At 42.9% G+C, this 23,697-nt stretch overlaps 1 protein-coding gene across 8 annotated transcripts in view; it reads right to left on the bottom strand.

Annotated features, from left to right (window-relative positions):
* Window positions 1–13,343: 13,343 nt before the first annotated feature.
* Window positions 13,344–23,697, bottom strand: part of LOC111539304 (T-box transcription factor 19) — an 88,004-nt gene continuing 77,650 nt past the window's right edge. For all 8 annotated transcript variants that reach the window (XM_023207102.1, XM_023207103.1, XM_023207100.1 and 5 more), the window contains 3 exons: window positions 21,971–22,159; window positions 18,289–18,424; window positions 13,344–14,387 (listed from right to left, as the gene is read on the bottom strand). In XM_023207102.1, coding sequence (XP_023062870.1) covers window positions 14,093–14,387; window positions 18,289–18,424; window positions 21,971–22,159 — 620 coding nt within the window. In that variant the 3' untranslated portion in view covers window positions 13,344–14,092. The remainder of the gene's footprint in view (window positions 14,388–18,288; window positions 18,425–21,970; window positions 22,160–23,697) is intronic.

The raw sequence follows: 23,697 nt of genomic DNA, 5'->3' as shown, positions 1-23,697 counted from the left end.
GAAGAAAAATTTTTCCTTGATAGTTTAAAATCTCACACTGAGATCTTGAATTTAGGGGTGGACAGTTTAAAATCTTGAACTTGAGACTCTGGATTTAGGGTTGGTTCAACATGTGGAGACAAGAAAACCCCAAAGTAAGAAATTAACATTAAAATTGCTCCTGAACTGATCTGGTAGATTGTTTTGTTTTGTTTTTTTTCAAAAATGGCCATAAGAACATTTCCCATGCCACGTGCTCTTCTTACAAAATCCCTTTGACATACTTGCTATTAAAAGGTGGAGTCCACTTTCCCTCCCCCTTGAATCTGAGTGAGCCGCAACCATGACAGAAGTGACACCCTATGCTTTCCAAGGTTAGGTAACAAAAGGCAAGACAGCTTTTTTTCTGGCTGTCTTCTGGATGCTCACTGTTAGAACCCAGCCCCATGCCATGAGCCCAGTCACTTCAAGAGGGCACATAGAGGCTGTAGGCAATCCAGCCAACAGTTCCAGCTGAGGTCCCAGATAACATTCAGCATCTACCACCAGACATGTGAATGAAAGAGGCTTTATATGACTCAGCCCCCAGCCTTTGGTTCTTCTCAGCTAAGGTCCCAGGTACCATGGAGCAGAGACCAGACAGCCCCACTGTGCCCTTTTTGAAGTTTTGTCCAATAGACTCCATGAGCTAATTAAATGATGGTAGTTGTTTTGTATCACTACACTTGAGGGGGTTAGTTTTGCAGCAACAGCAACTAGAACAAATGGTGATATGTCAGAGGTACAGCATGAAAGCAAATATAAGCCTTTTTGAAAAAACACCCATGATTCAAATCACAGACAATGGGAGAGACAAAGACAGAGAGAGAAAGCCTCCAAAGAAGATGAGCTATCCATCAAAAATACAAATGTACAAAAAGAAATCATTCATGAGTGTGAGTCAATAGACACAGTAAGCTGCAGAATTAGATCCCAAGAACTTGGAATAGTAGTGTGATAATCAGACAAGCATATAAAATAAGTATATTTAAAATCATGTACATTTTTAAAAAACAAAAGCTGTTGTAAGACTTAGGAATAGTTTCACTGGTACAAATAACACAAAACCCAAAATAATTTACTTAAGATAGAGGTTATTTTGTCTTATGTAAACAAAGCCCAGAAGTAAGAAGTCTAGGGCTGATATGATAGCTCAAAGAGTATGGTGAACTCATAGTCCTTCTATCTTGTGACTTCTACCTCATAGTTAACTATAATTTGGTTCTCAAATCATTATAACTACTCAATCTCTAATTATTACATCTGCATTCCGGCCACAAGCAAAGGGAATCCAGGCTAAGAAGTTCTCATCCCTGCCTTTAAGAACACTTCCTGGAAGCCACACCATATTGGAGCGCATTATTTGTGGCTTCAGCCTTTTCACAGGACTTTCAATGTCTACAGAGGATAAATGTGAGGGAGGGAGGAAGGATAGAATTTGTATGCTCTTTTGTCTTTGTATAAAAACAAGAACGTAAATATCACCCCATGGAGGCACAGAACTGGGAAGATGCTTTTCTACCCCGGTACATTTTAAGTGCATTACACTGAATTATTTACATGGACAGTATGCTTAAACTCTGTACTGGGTTGAATAGTGGCCCCCAAAATTCATATCCACCCAGAAACTCAGAATTTAACCTTTCTGGAAATAACATATTTGCAGGTATAATTAGTTAAAATGAGATCATACTGGATTAAGACGGGCCCTAATCCAGTGACTAGTGTCTTTATAAAAAGAGAAAACAGACAGACACACAGGGAGAATGCCATGTGACAATGGAGGCAGACATTGGAGTATGGTATCTACAAGCCATGGAATGCCAAAATTGCCAGCAGCCGTCATAAGGTAGGAAAAGGCATGGAAGTAGCCCTCCCCTAGAATCTCACAAGCATGGCCCTGCCAACACCTCGATTTGGGACTTCTGGCCTCCAGAACTGTGAAATAATGAATTTCTGTTGTTTTAAAACACACAGTTTGTCACAGCCCTAGGAAACTAATATATCCCCCACTGGTCAGAATTTAATTACATGGGCACACACATCTGTAGGAGAGGTTGTGAGGTGCCTTGATTCTATGCTGCCAGAAATGACATAACAATTACATTCATTTAGTACCGCTGTTTGTTAGCTATATATTCTGATTGCCTCATCATACAATGATTTTTGTAATATTATTTTCCATAGAGAAACTAGAAAAATAATTCAGTCTATCTCTAACATGACTAATCAAGATTTAGTGTGGTGGGATTCGGGGTTATTAATATCTTAGAACAGTTTCTTTCCACTTCACAAACAGTTGTTGCTAATTTCATGTATATTTCTAAAATTGTCAAATTTAGGGAAACTTGTATTAAATTTCTTTTATATCTGAGACATTACAAGTGTATTTGCTGCTTATGGTGTTGCTAAGGGTTTCTGCCTTACAAACACAGGACTTCTAATATATACATTTTTAGAACCCCAGTCAAAGAGAAATAAAGTATGGTATATTGCCGGACATGGTGGCTCACACCTGTAATCCCTCTGGATTACTTTGGGAGGCCAAGGTGAAAGAAACACTTAGGCCCAGGAGTTTGAGACCAGCCTGGTCAACATCATGAGACGCTCGTCTCTATAAAAATAAAAAAGATTTGTTGGGTGTGGTGGGACACATCTGTGTTCTTAACTACTAGGGAGAATGAGGCAGGAGAATCGCTTAAGCCCTGGAGGTCAAGGCTGCAGTAAGCCGAGATCATGCCACTGCACTCCAGCCTGGATGACAGAGTAGGACCCTGTCTCATTAAAAAAAAAAAAAAAAAAAAAAAAAAAAAGGTGTGATGCATTTATGGTTGTATCTGTTTATTCCTGGCAGGAGATAATTTCCATTTTGACTAGATGTCACTGATTACTAAGTTCTCCACTTACAGATCTACATGTCTGACAACCACATCAAATAAAATTTCACAGAGCAGCTTCTGGTTCTACACGCTCCAATCTTGCTTCTCTTCCATTACCTGGACTCTTCTGATGCCATGTGCCACAGGACATGTTTATATGACAGTGCAACCTCTGGTACTTTATTTTCACATCATGAGCAGCAGGAGTATCCCTGGAAGACATTTCTTCAGTGGGAGAGCCAGGAATAACATGAAAAATGACTCAGAACCCCATAAATATATTTTATTAAATCCAAACTAAATGTATTCCCAACTCGGTTTTCCTTCACTTTGATTCCAAAATGCCCAGCATCACCCTGCACAAAGAGAGGTGTTATAGAAGGGAAGTAGGAGTGGAAAGAAAATTGGTCTTAACCAAACAGTGTTAAAATAGTTTATTTTTGCAAATTAAATACATACATATGATTGTGTAAACATATTGCGATGTCCCTTCCCAGGGCACTGAAAGAAGCCTGTCTAAGCAAGGGGCCCTAAAGCTAAGTTTCTTTAGCTTTACAGTAGATTCGCTTCTGCTAAAAAGAGATACCATCCAGAACCTGTAAAAAAAAAAAAAAAAAAAAAAAGACAAATTAATGATAACAATTATGGGCATAAGAAATGAAAACACTTTTCATAAAAGAGAGAACACAAATGGCCATAAAACTATGAAAAGACATTCAACCTTACCTAAGATGAAAATTAAAATAGCCATTCCAATTAAAAAATATTAATAGCTTTGTAACACAGGGTGATAGCAAGATTGGAAACTTACTTATTACTGTTTACATTGCAAATTGATGCAACCAGTTTGGAGAACAATTGAACAATACCTGCAAAAGTTGAGCTACACATATTCTAAGTCTGGGATTCTACTTTGAAGTATCTACCCTGCAGAAACTCTCATATATGTTCACCAGAGAAATGTACAAGGATGTTCATTGCAGCACTGTTATGTTAGATAGGAGGAATAAGTTCTAGAGTACTAGAGCACTGTCCGATGACTATAGTGAACAGTATTATATAGTTTCAAATAGCTAAAAGGAGGATATTGAACATTCCCAACACAAAGGAATGATAAATGTCTGAGATGATGAATATGCTAATTATTCTGATTTCATCATTTTACATTGTATGTATCAAAACATCACTGTGTATCCCATACATATGTACAATTATTATTCATCATGTAGAAAATAAAATTAAAAAATAAATAAATCTCTACTCACCCAGGCCCTTACACATTGGCATTTCCAGAACTTTATTTCCTTTTGCCAATGGAGCCTCCATTCCATTCCAGGCTTCCTCTTTTTGGCTCCAAAACTCACAAAGGAGCCTAAAGTTGGTCTTTGGATACACAAAAGATTCACCTGTATTTCAAAATAAACTCTAACTTATTTTGTTAGAAATAAGTGAATAGCTGTCTAAGATATTTTAAGGTATTATATATTAGTATCTCTGCAAGACAGTACTTTGGCAAGTTATAAGAGGTGGTCATTTTTCAATCTGCTAGAACTTTAGGCTATTGTGACCTAAAGTATTTTCTCAGTTAGGGTTCAAGGCTTATTACTGTGATTTGCATTTCTGGGTAAATGGAGGAAGTAGCAGTGGAGACTGAGAGAAGGAAGTGGTAGGGTTAAATTGAAAAGTATTTCTGAGGTAGCAGAGACCAGGTTTAGTGGCTAATCAGATGCAGCAAATGAAAGAAAGGGACTTTAGTACCTGGGCAAATGGTGATGTCATTCATCCAAATGGGTAATATAGAAAAAGAAGCCATTATTGAGTCTTAGGTGTGTTGACATTGAGGCAGCCATAGGAATAGAGTGGAAATGTTCTGCAGGCGGTAGTATAGTGTAAATGGAATCCAGAAACAAGAGAAGAGGTCTAGCTGAAGAATATTTATAAGCTGTTAGCACTTACATAGAAACTTGAAGTTATGGGCTTGGCATATCATTCGATGAGCATATAAAGCAGTAGATTTTAATTTTGGGGGGGTGATGGATCCCATTGGAAATCTAATAAAGGCTATGGATCCCTTCCCCTCACTTTGTCTCTTCACCTCCCAGAAATTATCCTATGTGCACATAAAATTCTGTCTATACCAAAGACCTTACTTATGAAGTTGCTGATGTCCCAGGTTTATGTACAACTCTGAGAACATTCAAGAAAGTGCTCCCTGGCTCACGTCTGTAATCCCAGCATTTTGGGATGCCAAGGCAAGGGGATCACCTGAGGTCACGAGTTCAAGACCAGCCTGACCCACGCAGTGAAACCCTGTCTCTACTAAAAATACAAAAAATTAGCCAGGCGTGGTGGTGCACACCTGTGATCCCAGGTACTTGGGAGGCTGAGGCAGGAAAATCCCTTGAATCCCGGAGGCAGAGGTTGCAGTGAGCTGAGATCACACCACTGCACTCCTGCCTGGGTGACAGAGCCCAGGTTGTCTCAAAAAAAGAAAAAGAAAGAAAGAAAGTGCTCCCCAAGCCCTTACCCTACCCTTATCCCACCTATAGTATAACTTATCTGGACTTATGAGGCACTAGCCCACATGGCAAGAGATCAGGGCACTGGAAGAATGCTTTGTTTTCTCTACTTCCTATCTCCTCCCTATGTAAACCCATTGATGAGGTTCCTACCTCTTAACGGTCAAATAACTGATCCTGGGCAATGTCATTACCACACTCCCACGACCTCCTTTGGAACACCTAATGTCTGAACTGATGAATAAGCCCTATCCCTGTGTTTCAGAGTGCTGCGAGCCTGCATGACTCACCAACTCTGATTCTTGATCTGTTTTGTGAACTCCCACCAGTTCTGGGCCATGCTCTGGGTCTGGAATTTTACAATAACTTTAAAGATGAAAATCTTAGGCCGGGCGCAGTGGCTCATGCCTGCAATCCCAGCACTTTGGGAGACCGAGGCAGGTGGATCACGAGGTCAGGAGATCAAGACCATCCTGGCTAACATGGTGAAACCCTGTCTCTACTCAAAATACAAAAACTTAGCCAGGCATGGTGGCGGACACCTGTAGTCCCAGCTACTCGGGAGGCTGAGGCAGGAGAATGGCGTGAACCCAGGAGGTGGAGCTTGCAGTGAGCAGAGATGGCGCCACTGCACTCCAGTCTGGGCGACAGAGCGAGACTCCGTCTCCAAAAAGAAAAAAAGAAAGAAAAGAAAATCTTAAAATCACATGCCAAAAAAAAAATGAGAGAGAGATCACATGCTATTTTCCTACGTCTCAGATCATAGCCAAGTATTTAAGGGGTACATTTCACAGGGCTAGGAGAGATAAACAAGATTGTCTACGGTGAAATAAAACAGCTGCTTTTACTGCATCCAATGCTTCTAGCTGCTCTATGTAACAGTTTGCCTCCTGTAAATAATTGTGCTAAACAATAGACCCACCTACAGGATGCTAAGAAAAGTGCAACCATAGGAATTTAAGGCCATCTGTTAGTTTTTCTACTCTCTCTGCTCATCTCTGCCCTATCTCTTTTCAGAAAAATATTCATTCCCCATGTGGTCAACACAGCAGGATTCTGGACTCTTGCTTGTCATCCCACAAGTTCGTGTCCAATGTTATAGGTTGACCAACTCATCCTGAGCAAATCCAGGCTGTCTCCATTTTAAATCGAAATGGAAATTTTATTGGAAATAAATGGAAATTAATGGAAAATTTATCCATTTAAATTGAAATTTTAAATTGAAATGCCCATATCCCAGGAAGCCCCTCAGTCTAAGGCACTGACAAGAAAGTATCAATGGTCCCTGTATCTTATCCTTTCTGCAGAGCAAGAAATTTATGGCATCATCTTGCTGGTAACTGACTTGGCAGCAGGCTGACCAAACAGTAGTATAACTTACACATATGGGTTCCTAATTCAAAGTCTAATCATCATAAGGATCACAAAGTCCTTCTCCCTTTCATCACCTTTGTGAACTTTAAAACTGCACAGTTGAGTCTTGGATTTCTGAATGCTTTGGCTACAGCACACTTCACTTTTGTTTTGGTGTCAGTAAGTGCACTTTTCAAAATGTCTATCCTGAAATCAATCACCTCAATACCAATCAATATTTGCCAGGCTTCGTTAGATTTTGAGATCACATTGCTCTTAATCGAATGATAACGTACTCATACCCACATTCTCCTGCTCCAGGAAATTCAGTCTTTCACCAGAATCTGCCCCAAAGCGTTTCCGGAAATGCCCTAGAGATGCTTCCCTGCTAGCCAGTCCCTGGAAGACCAGCAGTCTGCCACCAGGCCCCGGATGGTCCCTGGCCCATGAAGCCTTGCTCATTCCACAATCTCCCTGTCTCCCGCTTTCCCACTCCCTACGCCGAGCCTCCTCCCGAGAGCGAACACAGGCTCTTTTCCCTAATCGCCACCGCAGACCTGGGAACCTGATGTAAATGTAACAGGAAACTAAGGGGAAGTGCCAGCTGAGTAACGTTAACTGCTCCTGCTTGGGACAATTCTCAGTACAGGGTGACATCGAGTTGTGAATGGGAGCAAGAACTTCACCGTCAGGTAGGCCTGAGTTCTGCCCTAGTAGTTGTGTTACCTGAAAACCCCATCTATGTTCTCTGAGCTGGCTCCCTCCATCCGTAAGATGAAGAAAATGATAAATAGTATCTATCCCACATGAAAACTCATACATGAATGTTGAAGAAGTTGAAACATCCCAAATGCCCATCGGCTGATGAATGGATAAACAAAATGTGGCTGTATTTATCAATGGAATATTATTTGGCAGAAAAAGAAACGAAGTACTGATATACGGTACAGCATCAAGGAACCCGTAAGTGAAAGAAGCCAGTCACAAAAGACCATACATCATATGACTCCAGCCAAATGAAGTGTCCAGAATGGGAAATCTATAGAGAAATAAAGGAGATCAGTGACGGCCTAGGGCAGGGGGTGGAGGTGAGTAGGAAGGAAATGGGCAGTGACTATTAATGGGCGTAAGCTTTCTTTGTAGGATGAGAAAATGTTCTAAAATTAGATTATGGTGATGGGCACAGAACACTAAATACACTAGAAAAATCCAATGAATTATATATTTTAAATAGGCTGTGTAAATTATGTATCAATAAAGCTATTAAAAATAATAATCCGGCTGGGCACAGTGGCTCATGCCTGTAATCCCAGCACACTGGGAGTCCAAGGTGCGTGGATCACCTGAGGTCAGGAGTTTGAGACCAGCCTGACCAACATAGTGAAACCTCTCTCTATAAAAATACAAAAAAAAATTTGCCCAGGCATGATGGTGGGCGTCTGTAATCCCAGCTACTCTCCTGGAGGCTGAGGCAGGAGAATCACTTGAACCTGGGAGGCAGAGGTTGCAGCGATCCAAGATCATGCCACTGCAGCCTGGGCAACAGAGTGAGACTCTGTCTCAAAAAAAAAAAACAAAACAAAAAAGCAGAAAAAAAAAAAACTTTTCCAAAGAGATACGATCTTACAAAGACATAACTTTGACAAAAAATATACAAAGAACTTTTTGTCAAACCAAACATGTTTCCCCATCTAAAATTCCCAAGCACTGATAAGGATTATTTCTAAAAATTCTGGATTAATACCTGTGGGGTGCCTACCATGTACCTACCAGGCACAAGTCCAAGGTGTTGGAGGTACAGCAATGGAAGACAGTTTTTGTCCTCAAGTATAACCAAGACAGTCATCCACCCTGTAACAGCACGATTAGCCATTTCTCTAATTTAAATTTCTAACTCTAGTGACCATCAACACACCTACCTGCTCAAGTTAATAGAAATCCAGGGAGTATCCTCACTCTCTCATGACTTCCTGTTGTTACAACCCTGGACACTTTCCCCCAACATATCCCACTTAGCAACTTTAGCCCAGGCCCCAAGTGTTAAAGCTTAAGGATCAACTTTTTTAACTCACACACCAGCCATTTTCTCAAGGCATACCAGTGTCCAGGTGGCTGCATGAGTCGACACTGGGTCAAGAAGCATCTCTTACCTCCAGTTGTTCTTGTGTGGAAACCAGTGATCCGTTCAAACTACTCCTCCCACTGTGATAATATAATTTTGTTTTTAGAGGAAATATACTTTTCCTGCTGCCCAACCTTGGTCATATTGGCTAACCCAAGCCATCCAATATATTTCACTACATTTTAACCACAAATAGAAAAGGTCTTTCCTTCTAAGAGATTACTGTGTTCCCACCTAAATATGTCTGATTCCTCCTCAGCAACCTCCAAGCTCCAAGCCCTCCCCATCTAACAGGTATGTAGGAGGGATACCACAGCTCCATCCTCCAGAACCAGCCCTGCTTAACCCAAAACTCCTTGTTACACTCTTCTCCAAACTCCACTCCCCAAAAAGTGCTCTTTCAGAACAAAGTGAGTCTGTCCCAAAGGTTTACTGACTTATTCTCTAGGGACAGGAAACTCATCACTAAATAGACATACTTGTGCATACACACACACATGTATAAACACACACACAGTGACTCCTACAAGGTGCTCTAAGTCAGAGTGGTCATGACCAGAAAACATGAATTTCCAATGTTTCCATGTTGAGAATGAGAGTTTGATCAACTTCTCACCCCCAACCAGTTGAGTTCTAAGTCGTCACTTGGGCCTGACCAGTTGCTCTGGCCTCCAGGTTTCCCAGACTCCAGTTCTATTTCAGTAGCCTGGGTACTTTGGCAGGGAGGGGGCTGGAGAACTGAAACAATTGATTGGCTGGAGATGAAATCACAGGGACACCTAAAACTGTCTTCATGTGGCTGAGTCAGTTTCTGGAAGGGGGCCTCAGGACCAGGTGGCATCTCTTGTTCTGTTAAAATGCTGAATCTGAAAAATATCTCAAAGACCAGTTCGTTAGGTTTCACAATAGCGATGTTATCTACAGGAGTAGATGGGGGAGTTATAAATCATGTGACCCCCAGTCTTGTGATTCTGGGGTGGTAAACAACTTATAGAAAAACAAACTAAGCAATTCCAGGTCATTGTTTAACTATGCCTATTCTATAGCGAAGGTCAAGGCCCTACCACAATTTTAGCCTTGTCTTACGAATGCAGCTTCAGTCTACAAACAAGGAGTAGGGGGTAATTTTCCTTGCCTCAAAGTTTAACTGTGAACTAAATTTCTGTCATACTTATCTTGGCTTCCATGCTAGAAAAAGCAAAAAAGTAACTTAGCCTGTGAGGTTAGAAGCAAGATGGAGTCAGTCACGTTAGACTTCTCTCATTACTTATTCCAAAAAGGCAGTTTCACCAAGAGTTTGGGGGGTTCTAATCCTAGAAGATTGGGGGGTTGGACAGACAACACCACAGATGTATCTATAATGATGATGATGGAAAAGTTTTGGTGTCTTCAGACCACAAAGGCTGTTCCTTTATATCTTTTTTGGTACCACATATCCCTACCTTAACCTCTGTTCCAGGATGCCCATACTCTCTCTGTTCACCAATCTGGCCAGTAGCCAACAATTGGCTCAGTAAAGTGGGAATGGGTGGAGAAAATAAAAAGGAAGGAGTTGAAAGAAGTGCCACTTGAATGCCCCAGTTGCCATCCCCTACTTTGACCCGCAATTTGCACAAAACAGAATTCATATTCTTCACAAATGTGATATTTTAAGTTGCTGATATTCCCTCAAATCTATTCTAGTCTTGGAGAAAGTGGCGAAGACCTACCAAGCTTCAAATATCCCTTACTGAGTTTTTTTCTTAATAACTTAGGTGATGAAAACATTCCTTCCCTGATTTGACCACCTTTCAGTTCTGGGGAGTGTCCACCAAGTGACACGAAGGGAATCAGCAGTTTCCCATAAGCATCTGGCTCAGCATGGTGGGCAGAGGTGGTTGGTAATGACGCTGGTTCATCCAGGGAAGGGAGGGCTGGTGAGTGGGTGTGTGTGTAAGAATCACAGCAGGTTCCAAGCTGAGCATCCTATAAGACTGAGAGACAGGATCACCCCAGATTCAGCTAATGCTCATGTTATCACGCTGCAGAGGACCCCATTCAGCTGAGCAATATAATTGAAAATATAATGGAGGTTACGAGCTTCTTTCTGTTCTGTGCCCCTGGGCCCCAGGTCTTCTGTCTGCTCCAGGCTAGGGGAGGTGCAGGAAGGGTGAGACTCAAGGTGGGTTTTTATTCCCTAATTACACTTGCTGAGCTCTTGGTACAGGACATGTGAAGGACTTGGTGCCAGGACTCGCTGCAGTGACTGGTGAAGAGGCCTTGGACAGACCTGCTGGGGCAATTACAGGCCACAACAGCCTAAAGTTCTAGCAAATTGAGAAATAACCACCTGTTATAACTTACCAAAATACTGTCTTGCAGAGATACGAATATATTAACACCTTAGTGAGCTCTAATGGTATTGTAAACGGACTGGGACACAGGAACAATGCTGCCTTGGGGGCATGCTGACCAGACAGCTTTCCAAATCCGTGGATGCATTGTGCCTTGGCCACTCACATGCCAACTAGTGGCCCAGAGCTCTGGCCAGGCAACCTGAAGTCAGGTAATGTGTCTTCCCTGGACACCACGTAGCTGGAGTAGTATTGTTCCCTGAGATGCAAAAAAACAGAACAGCACAGAAATATTGGGCAGTGACACCAGCTGTGACACCATAGCATGTTAAAGGGCCTTTTGCTGTCGAAAGAGCCAACAACTCAATAGTGCCATGTTTGGACCCCTCAGACTAAGCCTTGGAGTGTGCTGGGTTTGCACAGGGTGAGCTGGTGGAACAGTGGTAGAAGTAGCTGAGCCAATGCTAGGCTCCAAGTGGAACCTTAGACTCCTCAAGTGGCGGCCCTGAGAAGGGCTGCTCAGTCAGTGCAGTCTAAAGTCGATGTTTGGAGAATGGCTCATCACCCAGGTCTGGAAACCTCGCTCCCAGAGTTATTAGCACATCCAGTAGTAGGTAGAAAAAGAAGAGGAAGACTCATGAAACTGATTCTGCTGCTCACTGGTTACAGCAATGACCTTGGCTTGAGCAGAGGTAAAAAGTCATCTGAAATAAGGTTCCTAGAGTATTTATCATTCTATTTCTCTCTTCTAGGCAAGGAGTTTCCAAACCTAGCCCAGGACCAATGCCTGGAGCTCTTGTTTGAAATGCAGATTGCTGAACACCAGCCCCAAAGATTCTGATCCAACAGGAGTGGGGTATACCCAGGAATCTGTATGTGTATCAAGGGCCCTGTTCCAAGTGATCCTGACTTAGGGGATCCAAGGACCAGCATTTGGGAATAACCACTCTAACACACCCCATCTCCATATATTATTGTCATTCACTGAGAATTGGTGGTGCCTCAGATGAGGAGCCAGTGTAACAAACAGCCAGCATATTCCTACACTACCGCACGGACACACCTATGTGTCATGGGGCATGTGTCTCTGAGATCTGCCTCCCAGCCACTTCATACCATCCTTGTAGCACACATGCACATTACACCAATTCAGTTCAGCAAATGTTTATTTGGTACCTACAATAGGCAAGGCACAGTACCAGCTGCTGTGGGCTACAAACACAAGAAGGCTAGGCCTCACCCTCGAGAGGCTTACAGTCTAATAGGGAGAGATACACTCACAGTAACAAAAATACAAGGCAAAATGAGGTGAGCTCTATGGCAGAGGTAAAAACAACAGGAGAACAGCGAGCAGGAATAGATCAGACATATCTCAGCCGATCAGATGTTGGATGCAGGGAGTGGCGTTTCCCAGGCCCCGGGAGGTGGGTCGGGTTCACACAGGTGAACTGGAGAAGCACACTCAGGCACAGGCAACGTATAGAGGTGGGAAAGTGCAATGAAATGCTCAGAGAACAGAGATGCCTGCCTTGACCAAAACGCAGGAGGCCAACAGGATAACAGAGGACCTAAGTTGGAGAAGTGGTTTCAGGCCAGATGGTGGGATCGCTCATAGCAGGATTTTGTTCTTTTTTTTTTTTTTTTTGAGATAGAGTCCCGCTCTGTCGCCCACGCTGGAGTGCAGTGGCACGATCTCGGCTCACTGCAAGTTCTGCCTCCCGGGTTCACGCCACTCTCCTGCCTCAGCCTCCCGAGTAGCTGGGACTACAGGCGCCAGCCACCATGCCCAGCTAATTTTTTTGTATTTTTAGTAGAGACAGGGTTTCACCATGTTAGCCAGGATGGTCTTGATCTCCTGACCTCGTGATCCACCCTCCTTGGCCTCCCAAAGTGCTGGGATTACAGGCGTGAGCCACCGCACCCAGCCTCTTTTTTTTTTTTTTTTTTTTTTTTTTTTTAATGAGACAAAGTCTTGATCTACCGCCCAGGCTGGAGTGCAATGCCACAATCATAGCTCACTAGAGCCTCAGCCTCCTGAGATCAAGCAATCCTCCTCCAAGTAGCTGGGACTACAGGCACATGCCACCACACCCAGCTAATTTTGTGTGCATGTGTGTTTTTTGTAGAGACAGGCTCTCACTTTGTTGCACAGGCTGGTCTCAGACTCCTGACCTCACACGATCCTCCTACCTTGGCCTCCAAAAGGGCTGAGATTATAGGCTTAAGCTACCACACCCAGCTATAGTGAGGAGATCTGACTCATTCCATTGGTGATGGTGAACCATTGAAGGTTTGTGAGCAGAGGAGTGACATGACTTCATTTCCACAAGTCTGGGCACACTGCTATGAGGAATACATGATGAGCTTTATTCTTTTTGTTAACCTTACTCTATGGCTTACACCCACGCCTGGTCTCAAAGCAGAAGTGCAAACCTGAGCTCCGTAACCACACATACTTTCCAGGCTGCACAAAGCAGGAAGCAGTGGCCTTAGATAGGTAAACTTTGAGCTCATTTAACAGCTTTGCACCTTCTCCACAGAAAAGGAAGTGAGGCTTTCCAGAACGATTTGAGAGTAAGGGGCAGAGCACAAGGACGGTACTTCACAAACTTCTGTCACCTAAGCATGGCAAGAATAAGCTGCAGAGAAAATGGGAGTGCAGAAGAAAATGGTGGAGAGATGCAATTGACATAACTAGCATCATCCAAACTGAACCCTTTCCCAGTATGACTTCTGTAATAACTCACCTCCGCCTCCAGCTAGTGGGAAGGGAGATTCCACAGTCTGACTCACTAAATCAGTAGATGGGGTTTCTAAGCGCTCTACACATAGAAGGATCTCTGTGGATAGAGGCTCCTAGGATCCTGCTTAACCATCCAATGAGGAAGGAGAATGGTGCCCACCCGCTCCTGGGCCACCCCAGCCCGCGAAGGGATGCGAGGCCACTGCTGTCCAGGTGGACACAGCAATGCTGGTTAGCGAGGGCTCCCCCAGAACCTCCACACCAGCCGAAGTGGGTGCTTGGGTGGAGAGCACAGAAGGGGGTGAAGTCACAGCTGGGTTTCCGAGGAGATATGCTCCTGGGGCGCTGGCATGCACCTCCGGGCCTGGCCCAGTGGGGCCTCCGGCACCATTGCTGATGGTCCACAGGCACGGATAGGGGCTGCAGAGACAGAGAAAGAGGGGAAGGGAATGTTCAATGGCACCCCAACGAAGGAGTGCCGCCTGACAAGCACGCACATAGTACTGAGAAGTTACAAGAGGGCTTCCGGCCATGGCTTTATTTGTAGCTGTGACACAGATTAGTCCTGTTTCTGCAGAAAAGTTAAGAGAAGCAGCAAAGTATGGTGGAATGATGATAAGATTAAGTATTCTGGTACTGGCCCTGCCACCAGTGAGTTATTTGGTTTTAGACACAGAATTTCATTTATCTGGGCTCCCTTGCAGCCTATGTAAAATTGGCAGGGCAGTAGAATAAAGGTATTAAAACTGTATGATTTCTGCATCTGATCTCTCCCTGGCCAATGTGGCATAATAACCAGGAAACATCACTGTCAGAAGACTTGAGTTTAAATCCCAGCTCTACCACTTATTAGCTCTGTGGCCTTGGCTACATTATTTAACATCTCTGAGTGTCAGTTTTCTCATCTTCAAGATGTGGAATCATAATTTTACCTACCTTACAGAGATTGCTACAAGGATTAAATAGGAGAAGAATATGGTCCTTAGCATGTAGTACTCAGTAAATGGTGGTTGTTATCATTATTTCTTCCATTCCTGGTCTCCACCTGTGATCTCTGGTGCTTGGCAGAAAGGCTGAGATCTAGAACACTTTCTTTGCCTTCTCTAGTTCTATAGCACTGGTTCACACACTTGGTTGCACATTCAGCACATTGGAATCACTCAGGGAGTTTTTAAAAGTAATATTGCTGCCTGGGTCCCACTCTCACCCCACTCTCCTGCCCCAGAGATTCTGATTGAACTGATCTGGCATGCAGCCTGAGTATGAGGATTTTTTTAAGTTTCCCAGGTGATTGTAATGTACAGCCAAGCTTGCACCTTAATATAGATGCAGTTGGAACAGGTGCAATGATCCCAATGTTTTCAGCCTTTAGTCATCACTACATTTCTTACATTTCAGAGTTTCTGCATTGCCCAATAATATTGCTTGATAATGGGCTTATTATCCAAAGGCATTATTGAATACATTTGTTTTGTTTTGTTTCTGACAAAATATTTATGGAGTCAGGAATTAGTTAAACACACCAACAGGGAAGCCAGAGTTGGCAATGCCATCATTCACCTGGTGCCATTTTTCAGTGCTACAGGCCTCCTTGGACCATATGAAACCTACAGTAGCCCATCCTCTGAGCTCTCTCTGAGCTAGCTCAGCTTATGTGGATTCTGGCCCTAATCTTCAGAAGACGCTCTTCTACATTATCTCTTACAGACCCTTTCTGATGCCACCTGGGCCAGTGGAAGAACCATGGGCTCTGAGCTGTACTGCTTACTACAGAAACTTTAGGAAGTTTTTAAGGCCTCTGAGCTTCAGTTTCTTCATCAGCAAAATAGGAATTTTAATACCTGCCTTATAGTTGTCTTTGAGTACTACAGATGACTTATATATGGATGACTTATATATATGTAAGTATCCAGTATACAACTTGGCACATGATTATTTAATATCTTCTGGAATCCCAATCTTCATTTTCTTTTTGACTTTCTACCACAGCCCAAATCAATGCTTTTCCCTCGGATCCTCTAGATCAGTGTCAAATGCAAATGATGCTCTAGATCAGTGTCAAAATGCAAACCACAAATGCCAGCTGCATATGTAAGTTTAAATTCTCCAGTAGACACATTTAGAAAAAAAGTAATAAATTTGTTAATATTTTATTTAACCAAAATATTCCAAATATTATCATTTCAACATGCATTTGATGTAAATATATATTATATACATATATTTATATCACAATATTTACATAATAACATCTATATTTACATATACTATTATATTTTTATATGTTTATATATTTTTTATATTTTAAATATAATATATATTAAAATATATTATATATTTATATATATTATATATTTATATATAAATTGTAAATATATATTAAAATATATAACATATGTAAAATATAAATTGTGGTTTTTTATGTATAATATATAAAATATATACTATATATTTGAATATATTCAACATATATTAATATACATACTATATATTTAAAATATGAAAATACATAAAAATATATAATATAGTAGTATATATTGTATATATATAAAAAATTGGGATATTTATTCTTTGTTTCACACTAAATCTTCAAAATCCTATGGGTATTACACTCACAATGTATCTCAACTTGGACTAGCTGCATTTCAAGTGTTTGACAACCACAGGCAGCTATTGCACTGGACAGCACAGCTTTATACCCTGCTATATCAGCAACACCCAGGAACTTGGTAGAAATGTAGAATCTCAGGCCCCTACCCAGACCTACCAGTCAGATTCTGCATTTTAACAACAACCCCAGGTGATTCTAAGCCATCACATTCTCCTTTTTCTAGACTTACAAATCATAAGTCATCTGATGTGTTCCCAAATCCAATCCTTTTTTTTTTTTTTTTTTTTTTTTTTTTGAGACAGAGTTTCACTCTTGTTGCCCAAGCTGGAGTGCAGTGCCTCAGCTTACTGCAACCTCTGCCTCCTGGGTCCAAGTGATTCTCCTGCCTTAGCCTCCCAAGTGGGAGGCATGGGATTATAGGCATGCACCATCATACCGGCTAATTTTTGTATTTTTAGTAGAGACGGGATTTTACCATGTTGGTCACGCTGGGCTCAAATCGGGGGATCCACCTGCCTTGGCCTCCGAAAGTGCTGGGATTACAGGTGTGAGCCACTGCACCCAGCCAAGTCTCATCTTTTAATTTTGATTCCACTTTGGACCTTCTCAAAATTCTGCATAACCATATTGAACATAATAGCTGACATTTACACAGAATGTTACTGCTTACAAAGCATGTTAATGCATTTTCTAATTTCTGCATTTGATGCTCACGGTAACTCTGCAAAGTAGGTCATATTATATCCATGAAAGAGATAAGAAAGCTGAAGCTCAGTAAGGTTAAGAAAATTGCCCAAAGCCACAAAGTCACTACTGAGGTAGAACTGGGACTCAAATCCCTGCCTGTCAGACTCAAAGGGGCCTTCTCTTCCCAGTTCACCACTCGGATTTCTTTAAGTCAGAACTTAATGCAGGTCGCTGGTGTGAGGACTAAACCATGGGGTCCTCCATGCTACACTTAGCCCTCTTACCAGGGTGGTGAGACCAGGCATCCACAATATGTCCCCCTTTTAGGATGGGTGACTCACGGGAAAGTGGACGATAGTGGGTCTTGACTTCTCAGTGTATGTTTATACTTTTTCTCTTCAATTCCTCTACAGTCAGTACCTATTTGCTACCACCATAGTTTAAAGTGTTTCTGACTGGTTTATGACAAATGATCCCAGGCCATAATGTCTACCCCCCCGCCCTTTTTTTTTTTTTTTTTTCTTTTTGAGACGGAGTTTCACTCTTGTTGCACAAGCTGGAGTGCAATGGCGCGATCTCAGCTCACTGCAACCTCCGCCTCCCAGGTTCAAGCGATTCTCCTGCCTCAGCCTTCCGAGTAGATAGGATTACAGGCACACGCCACCATGCCCAGCTAATTTTTGTATTTTTAGTAGAGACAGGGTTTCACTATGTTGGCCAGGCTGGTGCCGAACTGCTGACCTCAGGTGATCCATCTGCCTCGGCCTCCCAAAGTGCTGGGATTACAGGCATGAGCCACTATGCCCTGGCTATCCTTTTAAATATAAGAAACGGGATATGACTGAGCTGTTTCTCCAGTTATGAAAGAACTCCATCCTGTTGCCACCTTGACTTCTTAGTGGTTTAGAAGTCAGGACAATAGGTTAGACCAAGCCACCCTAGGAAAAAGAATGAACTTGAGTCCCCAGTGCTAAAGTAAACCCCTAAGACCACCAATGAGCGAGCGGATGGTGTTGGTCTTACCTGGGACCTGGATTGATTGGTCCGTTGGTGTGGGGTACAGACAGGATGCTGGCATGGGGTGTGGAGGATAAGGAAGTCCAGCTGTCAGGTCCCGAGAAAACTTGCAGATTATTGCTTGAGCTTTCTATCAAATTCACTTTGAGGAAATAACAACAGTTGAATTGACAGCAAATGTAGAAAACATAAAGATGGTGACCAGTGACATTATCCTAAGGCAAAATATAACCATGGCTTGCACCACAGGCACCTACAGTTTGTTAGTTCTTTCTCAGGGAAATAGAAAATAAAAAGAAACGTAGGTTTCTTGAATGTCGACCATATGCCAGGTGTCATTCATAGTTTAATCGTCACACTAGTGACTCCTTAACTCCATCTTATAGATAAGCCTCAGGGTGGTAGAATTATTTGCCCTGGGTATCACCGATCTGTCTAACTCATTTCACCACCGTCACTCTCTTTTAAGAAGGGACCATACCAGCCTCCCCTCAAGCTAAGCCTAAGGGCCACCAGTGCCCCAGATGAGATTTCTGAGGTCCAGGAACTCACTCTTCTCAACCATCCCCTAGAAGGTTTAACTATCTCAAGCACAGTGCCTTTTGACCAGGTGTGGTGCTCACACCTGTAATCCTGGCACTTTGGGAGTCCAAGGCAGGGGGATCCCTTGAGCCAGGAATTTGAGAACTTTCTGGGCAACACAGAGAGACACCATCTCTACAGTTAAAAAAAAGAAAGAAAAAATCATACCTTTTTACAAAAAGAAGTAGATTGTATGATCTCACTTATATGTGGACTCTAAGATTAAATTTGAATACATAAAAGCAGAGAGTACAGCAGTGGTTACCAGGGGTGGGAAGCTGGGGAAATGAGATATTGGTCAAAGGATGTAAAATTGCATTTATGTAGGATGAATAAGTCTAGAGATCTAACTTATAATCTGAAGACTATAGTTAATCATACTGTACTGTGTACTGGAAATTTGCTAACAGAGTAGATTTCAGGTGCTTTCATCATGAAAAACAGTAACTATGTGAGGAGATGGACATGTTAATTTGCCTGACAGCAGTAATCACTTCACTATGCACATTATATCAAAACATCATGTTGTACACCTTAAATATACACAGTTTTTATAGAGAGGAAAAAGAAGAATGTCTTCCATTTCTTTGAATCTCTATTTGCATAAATAGTGTATATATAAGAGAGAGGAAGAAGGCAGAGGGAGGGCGGAAGGAAGGGAAAAGGGGGAGAAAGGAGAGAGAGGAGGAAGGGTCCAATGTCTGTCTCTGGCGCTATGGTTTGAATGTGTCCCCCAACGTTCATGTGTTGGGAACTTAACTCCCAATGCAACAGTGTTGAGAGGCGGGGCCTTTAAGAGGTGATTAGGCCTTGGGGGCTCTACCCTCGTGAATGGGTTAATACCAATATTGCAGGAGTGGGTTTCTGATAAAAGGACGGGTTTAGCCTCCTGCCCTCTCCCCCTCTCTGTCCCTGACTATCCGTGTGATGCCTTCTGCAACATTATAATACAGCCAGAAGACCCTTACCATATGCGGCACCTTAATCTTAAACTCCCCAGCCTCCAGGACTATGAAAAAATAAATTTCCATTGCTTATAAATTACCCTATCTCAAGTATTTTCTTATAGCACCACAAAGGGGACTAAGACACCTGCCCATGTCTCTTCTTTTTACGATCTGGCACTTGCAAGCTCTCCAGCCCTAACTCTTGCATTTTCCATCTGTCTGCACTCCCCCTACATTCTGCTCCAAAGCTATTCCCAGACAACCTAGGGTCTTCTCCCCTTCTGTATCTTTGCTCAGCCCACTCTCTCTACCTGGAATGTCCTGCGCCTCTGCCTGCGGCACATGCCATCCTACACCTTTTACCCCTGCCCACTCCCACTCTGTCCTTTTCTATTCGTCTTTCAAGGCTCAATTTAAATGTTAACCCCTCTGGGCAGCCTTTGCTGCACCACCAGGCATATCCAGCTGCTCTTTTTCCTTCATTCCCATGGCACCCTGACTTGTGTGTTTTGTAGGCTGTTTCTCAAACTCTAGAGCACTTATGAATCCCCTGGAGATCTTGTTAAAATGCAGACCCTGATTCAGGAGTAGAGGCTGAAAGTCTACATTTCTGACAAGTTCCCAGGTGATGCTTCTGCATTATATTAGGATTTGTTATTTACATATTTGTGCAACCCTGAGCTCCTCCAGGGAAGAAGCTATGTCTTTTATTTTTGAGACAGTATCTTGCTCTTATTGCCCAGGCTGGAGTGCAGTGGCACGATCTTGGCTCACTGCAGCCTCCACCTCCCAGATTCAAGCGATTCTCCTGCCTCAGCCTCCCAAGTAGCTGTGATTACAGGCGCCCACCACCACGCCTGGCTAATTTTTGTATTTTTGGTACAGACGGGGTTTAACCATGTTAGCCAGGCTGGTCTCGAACTCCTGACCTTGTGATCTACCCGCCTCAGCCTCCTAAAGTGCTAGGATTACAGGCGTGAGCCACCACACCCAGCCCTGAAGCTATGTCTTAATCACTTTCCTATCCCACTGCCTAGAAGAACATGGTATGCAGTAGGTGCTCAGAAGATGTGATTTGATGCTGACCACAGGAAAGAACAAGGAAGTAAAGTGAGCCACAGATCAGTTTCTGCTACTGGTAAGCTACATAATCCCCCCTCCTGGCAGCAATGGTTGAGGTTGCCAAGGGTAGCAGGCTAAGGGACACAGTGACAGGTAGCTGATGACCAGGAGGACCCTCTACAAATGCAGAGCTCAGGGTGTCACCGAGGAAGGAAGGAGGCTGGAATCCAAATACTCTCCACTATCTCCCATGCCATGAACTTTGCTTGTTTTGATGAGTGTCAATCTCTTCATATTAGTATAGAATCTCCATACGGGCAGGGCATCTGTCCGTTTCATTCCTGTGCTTGAAACAGAGCCTGGCATATAGTCGATCCTCAATAAATATTTGTTGCATGAATAATTTAATGAAAAAGTAACCATTGTTTTCATTTCTCCCTTCTTTCTACAAATCTAATAACCAGGCAAGGACGGGGTCTACATAAGGCAAAGGTGGAAAAGGCAGTAGTCAATGAGAAAAAAGCACACAAACAATACCGCTAACTTAAAAAAACAATCAGACAGCAAAAATTATTTTAAAATATTAAGGTTGGGTTTGCACGTCTCCAACTGAATCCAACTAAGGCCTGAACATACAGGGATCCAGCTCCCCAGAGACCTTCCTAATAGCTCCCTAACACTAGACCCAGTATTCCCTGAACTGAGCCATGAATGCAACCATAGAAAGGAGCCACGTGAAGGCGATGAACTGAGTGTTTCAGACCCACACAACTTGACGTGGCTTTTAGAGATCTGCCTGAACTGCTCAGAACACCAGTGTCCTGGCCTTTCGTGCCAATTAGAAATCAGAAGACTGCAGGTTTTATGAAATAACTAAAAAAAAACTAAAAAACTAACATTGTTATACCTAGTTAATCAAATCTTTGTACATAAAATAACAATAAAATAAAACATAAAAACAATAATATCATAGATGTATATATTAGATGAAAAGGGTTCCATCTTGAGCTACTCCTTTTCCTAGCTGTTTATCCATTTCTCCTGGCTGCCCCAGCCCCAGCTCATACCCCAAGGGTTTAATCAGCAGAGTCACAGACCTGAGGGAGAATGGTTTCTATGCATGTATGCAGAAGGGTAGGGAGTCTGCCGGTGTCCTCGGAGGCCCGAATAGTGCTCACAGCCATGGTGGGTGTGGGGAGCAGGCAGAGGCAGAGGAGCGGCATACTGGTAATTCGAGTTTCCTGCTGTGCACACTCCTTCCGGATTGGAAAAGATCCAGCCTCCCACTAAAATAGACAAGAGGAAGACACCAAGACTGAGTCTGTGAACTCCCACACCAAAAATCAGGTGACCAGCTACTTTATACAACTACAATTCTTGTAAATGACACTGATGCCAGCCTGTGTGTTGGTACCATCCCCCGGCTGCCACTGCCCTTGCCCATGAGCAGGTAACTTGGCTTCTCTGGAAATGCATGACCAGTCCTGAAACTGCCTTTGCAAAAATTATATCAGTGAGAAAATTATGGCAGTCGGAGAGATCTAATCTACCCAATCTCCCTCTTGCCTTTAGCCTTCAAGCTGCCAAGCTAGCTTTGGAAGACATTTAGCTTATAGTTTAAATAATAGTAACCCTTCTCTAAAACTCAACTGCCTTTGTAAAGCAAATGAAAGACTACCAGGTCAGGAGCACAGAGGAGCCTGAATTCTGCTAATGTGTAGACACACATGATTGCCAGCCGTTATTCCAGATTTCACAAGATAGGCAACTTTCCCAATTACTCCTGCAGATTACATCACTATTGTAGAACCTCAGATAGGCCTTCAGAGATATCTTTTCAGGTTTTTGGCATATCTGACAGCGGTGGCTCCACCTGGACCCACCAACCAACCCCACCTGTGGCCCCACCCAGAAGTGACTCAGCACCAGAGGACAGCTTCGATTTCCTACGATTTCATCTCCGTTCCAACCAGTCAGCAGCAAGCACCTATTGCCTACCTACCCCCACTTCTTCCCTGAAATTACCTTTGAAAAAGGTAACCTAACCTACGAGTTTTTGAGAGATCGATTTGAGTGAGAGCTCTGTCCCCCACATGGCATGGCCAGACTCATGTCTATTAAACTCTTTCTTTATTGAATGCTGTCATCTTTGTGTTAGAGGTGTTTGAACCAGAGTGACTCCAACTTGAATAGGGGCTGGGTAAAGTGAGGCTGAGACCTACTGGGCTGCATTCCCAGGTGGTTAGGAATTCTTAGTCACAGGATAAAATAGGTGAGGACAACATACAGCAAAGACCTTGCTGATAAAACAGGATGCGGTGAAGAAGCCGGCCAAAACCCACCAAAACCAAGATGGCAATGAAAGTGACCTCTGGGCATCCTCACTGCTCTTTATATGCGAATCACAATGCATTAGAATGCTAAAAGACACCCCTGTGAGTGCCATGACAGTTTACAAATGCCATGGCAGTGTCAGGAAGTTACCTTATATGGTCTAAAAAGGGGAGGAACCAACCCTCAGCTATGGGAATTGCCCACCCCTTTCCTGAAAAACTCATGAATAATCCATCCCCTGTATAGCAATATAAACAAGAAGTAACTATAAATATACTCAGTTGAGCAGCCCATGCCTCCGTTCTCTCTATGAAGTAGCCATTCTTTTATTCCTTTACTTTCTTAATAAACTTGCTTTCACTTTACTCTGTGGACTTGCCCCGAATTCTTTCTTGCCTGAGGTCCAAGAACCCTCTGTTGGGGTCTGGATCAGGACCCCTTCCCAGTAACATCTTTTTGTGCAACCAGCAGGAAGAACCTATCGGGTGGT

This window comes from Piliocolobus tephrosceles, chromosome 1, assembly GCF_002776525.5.
Source record: "Piliocolobus tephrosceles isolate RC106 chromosome 1, ASM277652v3, whole genome shotgun sequence".
Lineage (NCBI taxonomy): Eukaryota > Metazoa > Chordata > Mammalia > Primates > Cercopithecidae > Piliocolobus > Piliocolobus tephrosceles.
This window is presented reverse-complemented; position numbering and strand designations above follow the sequence as displayed.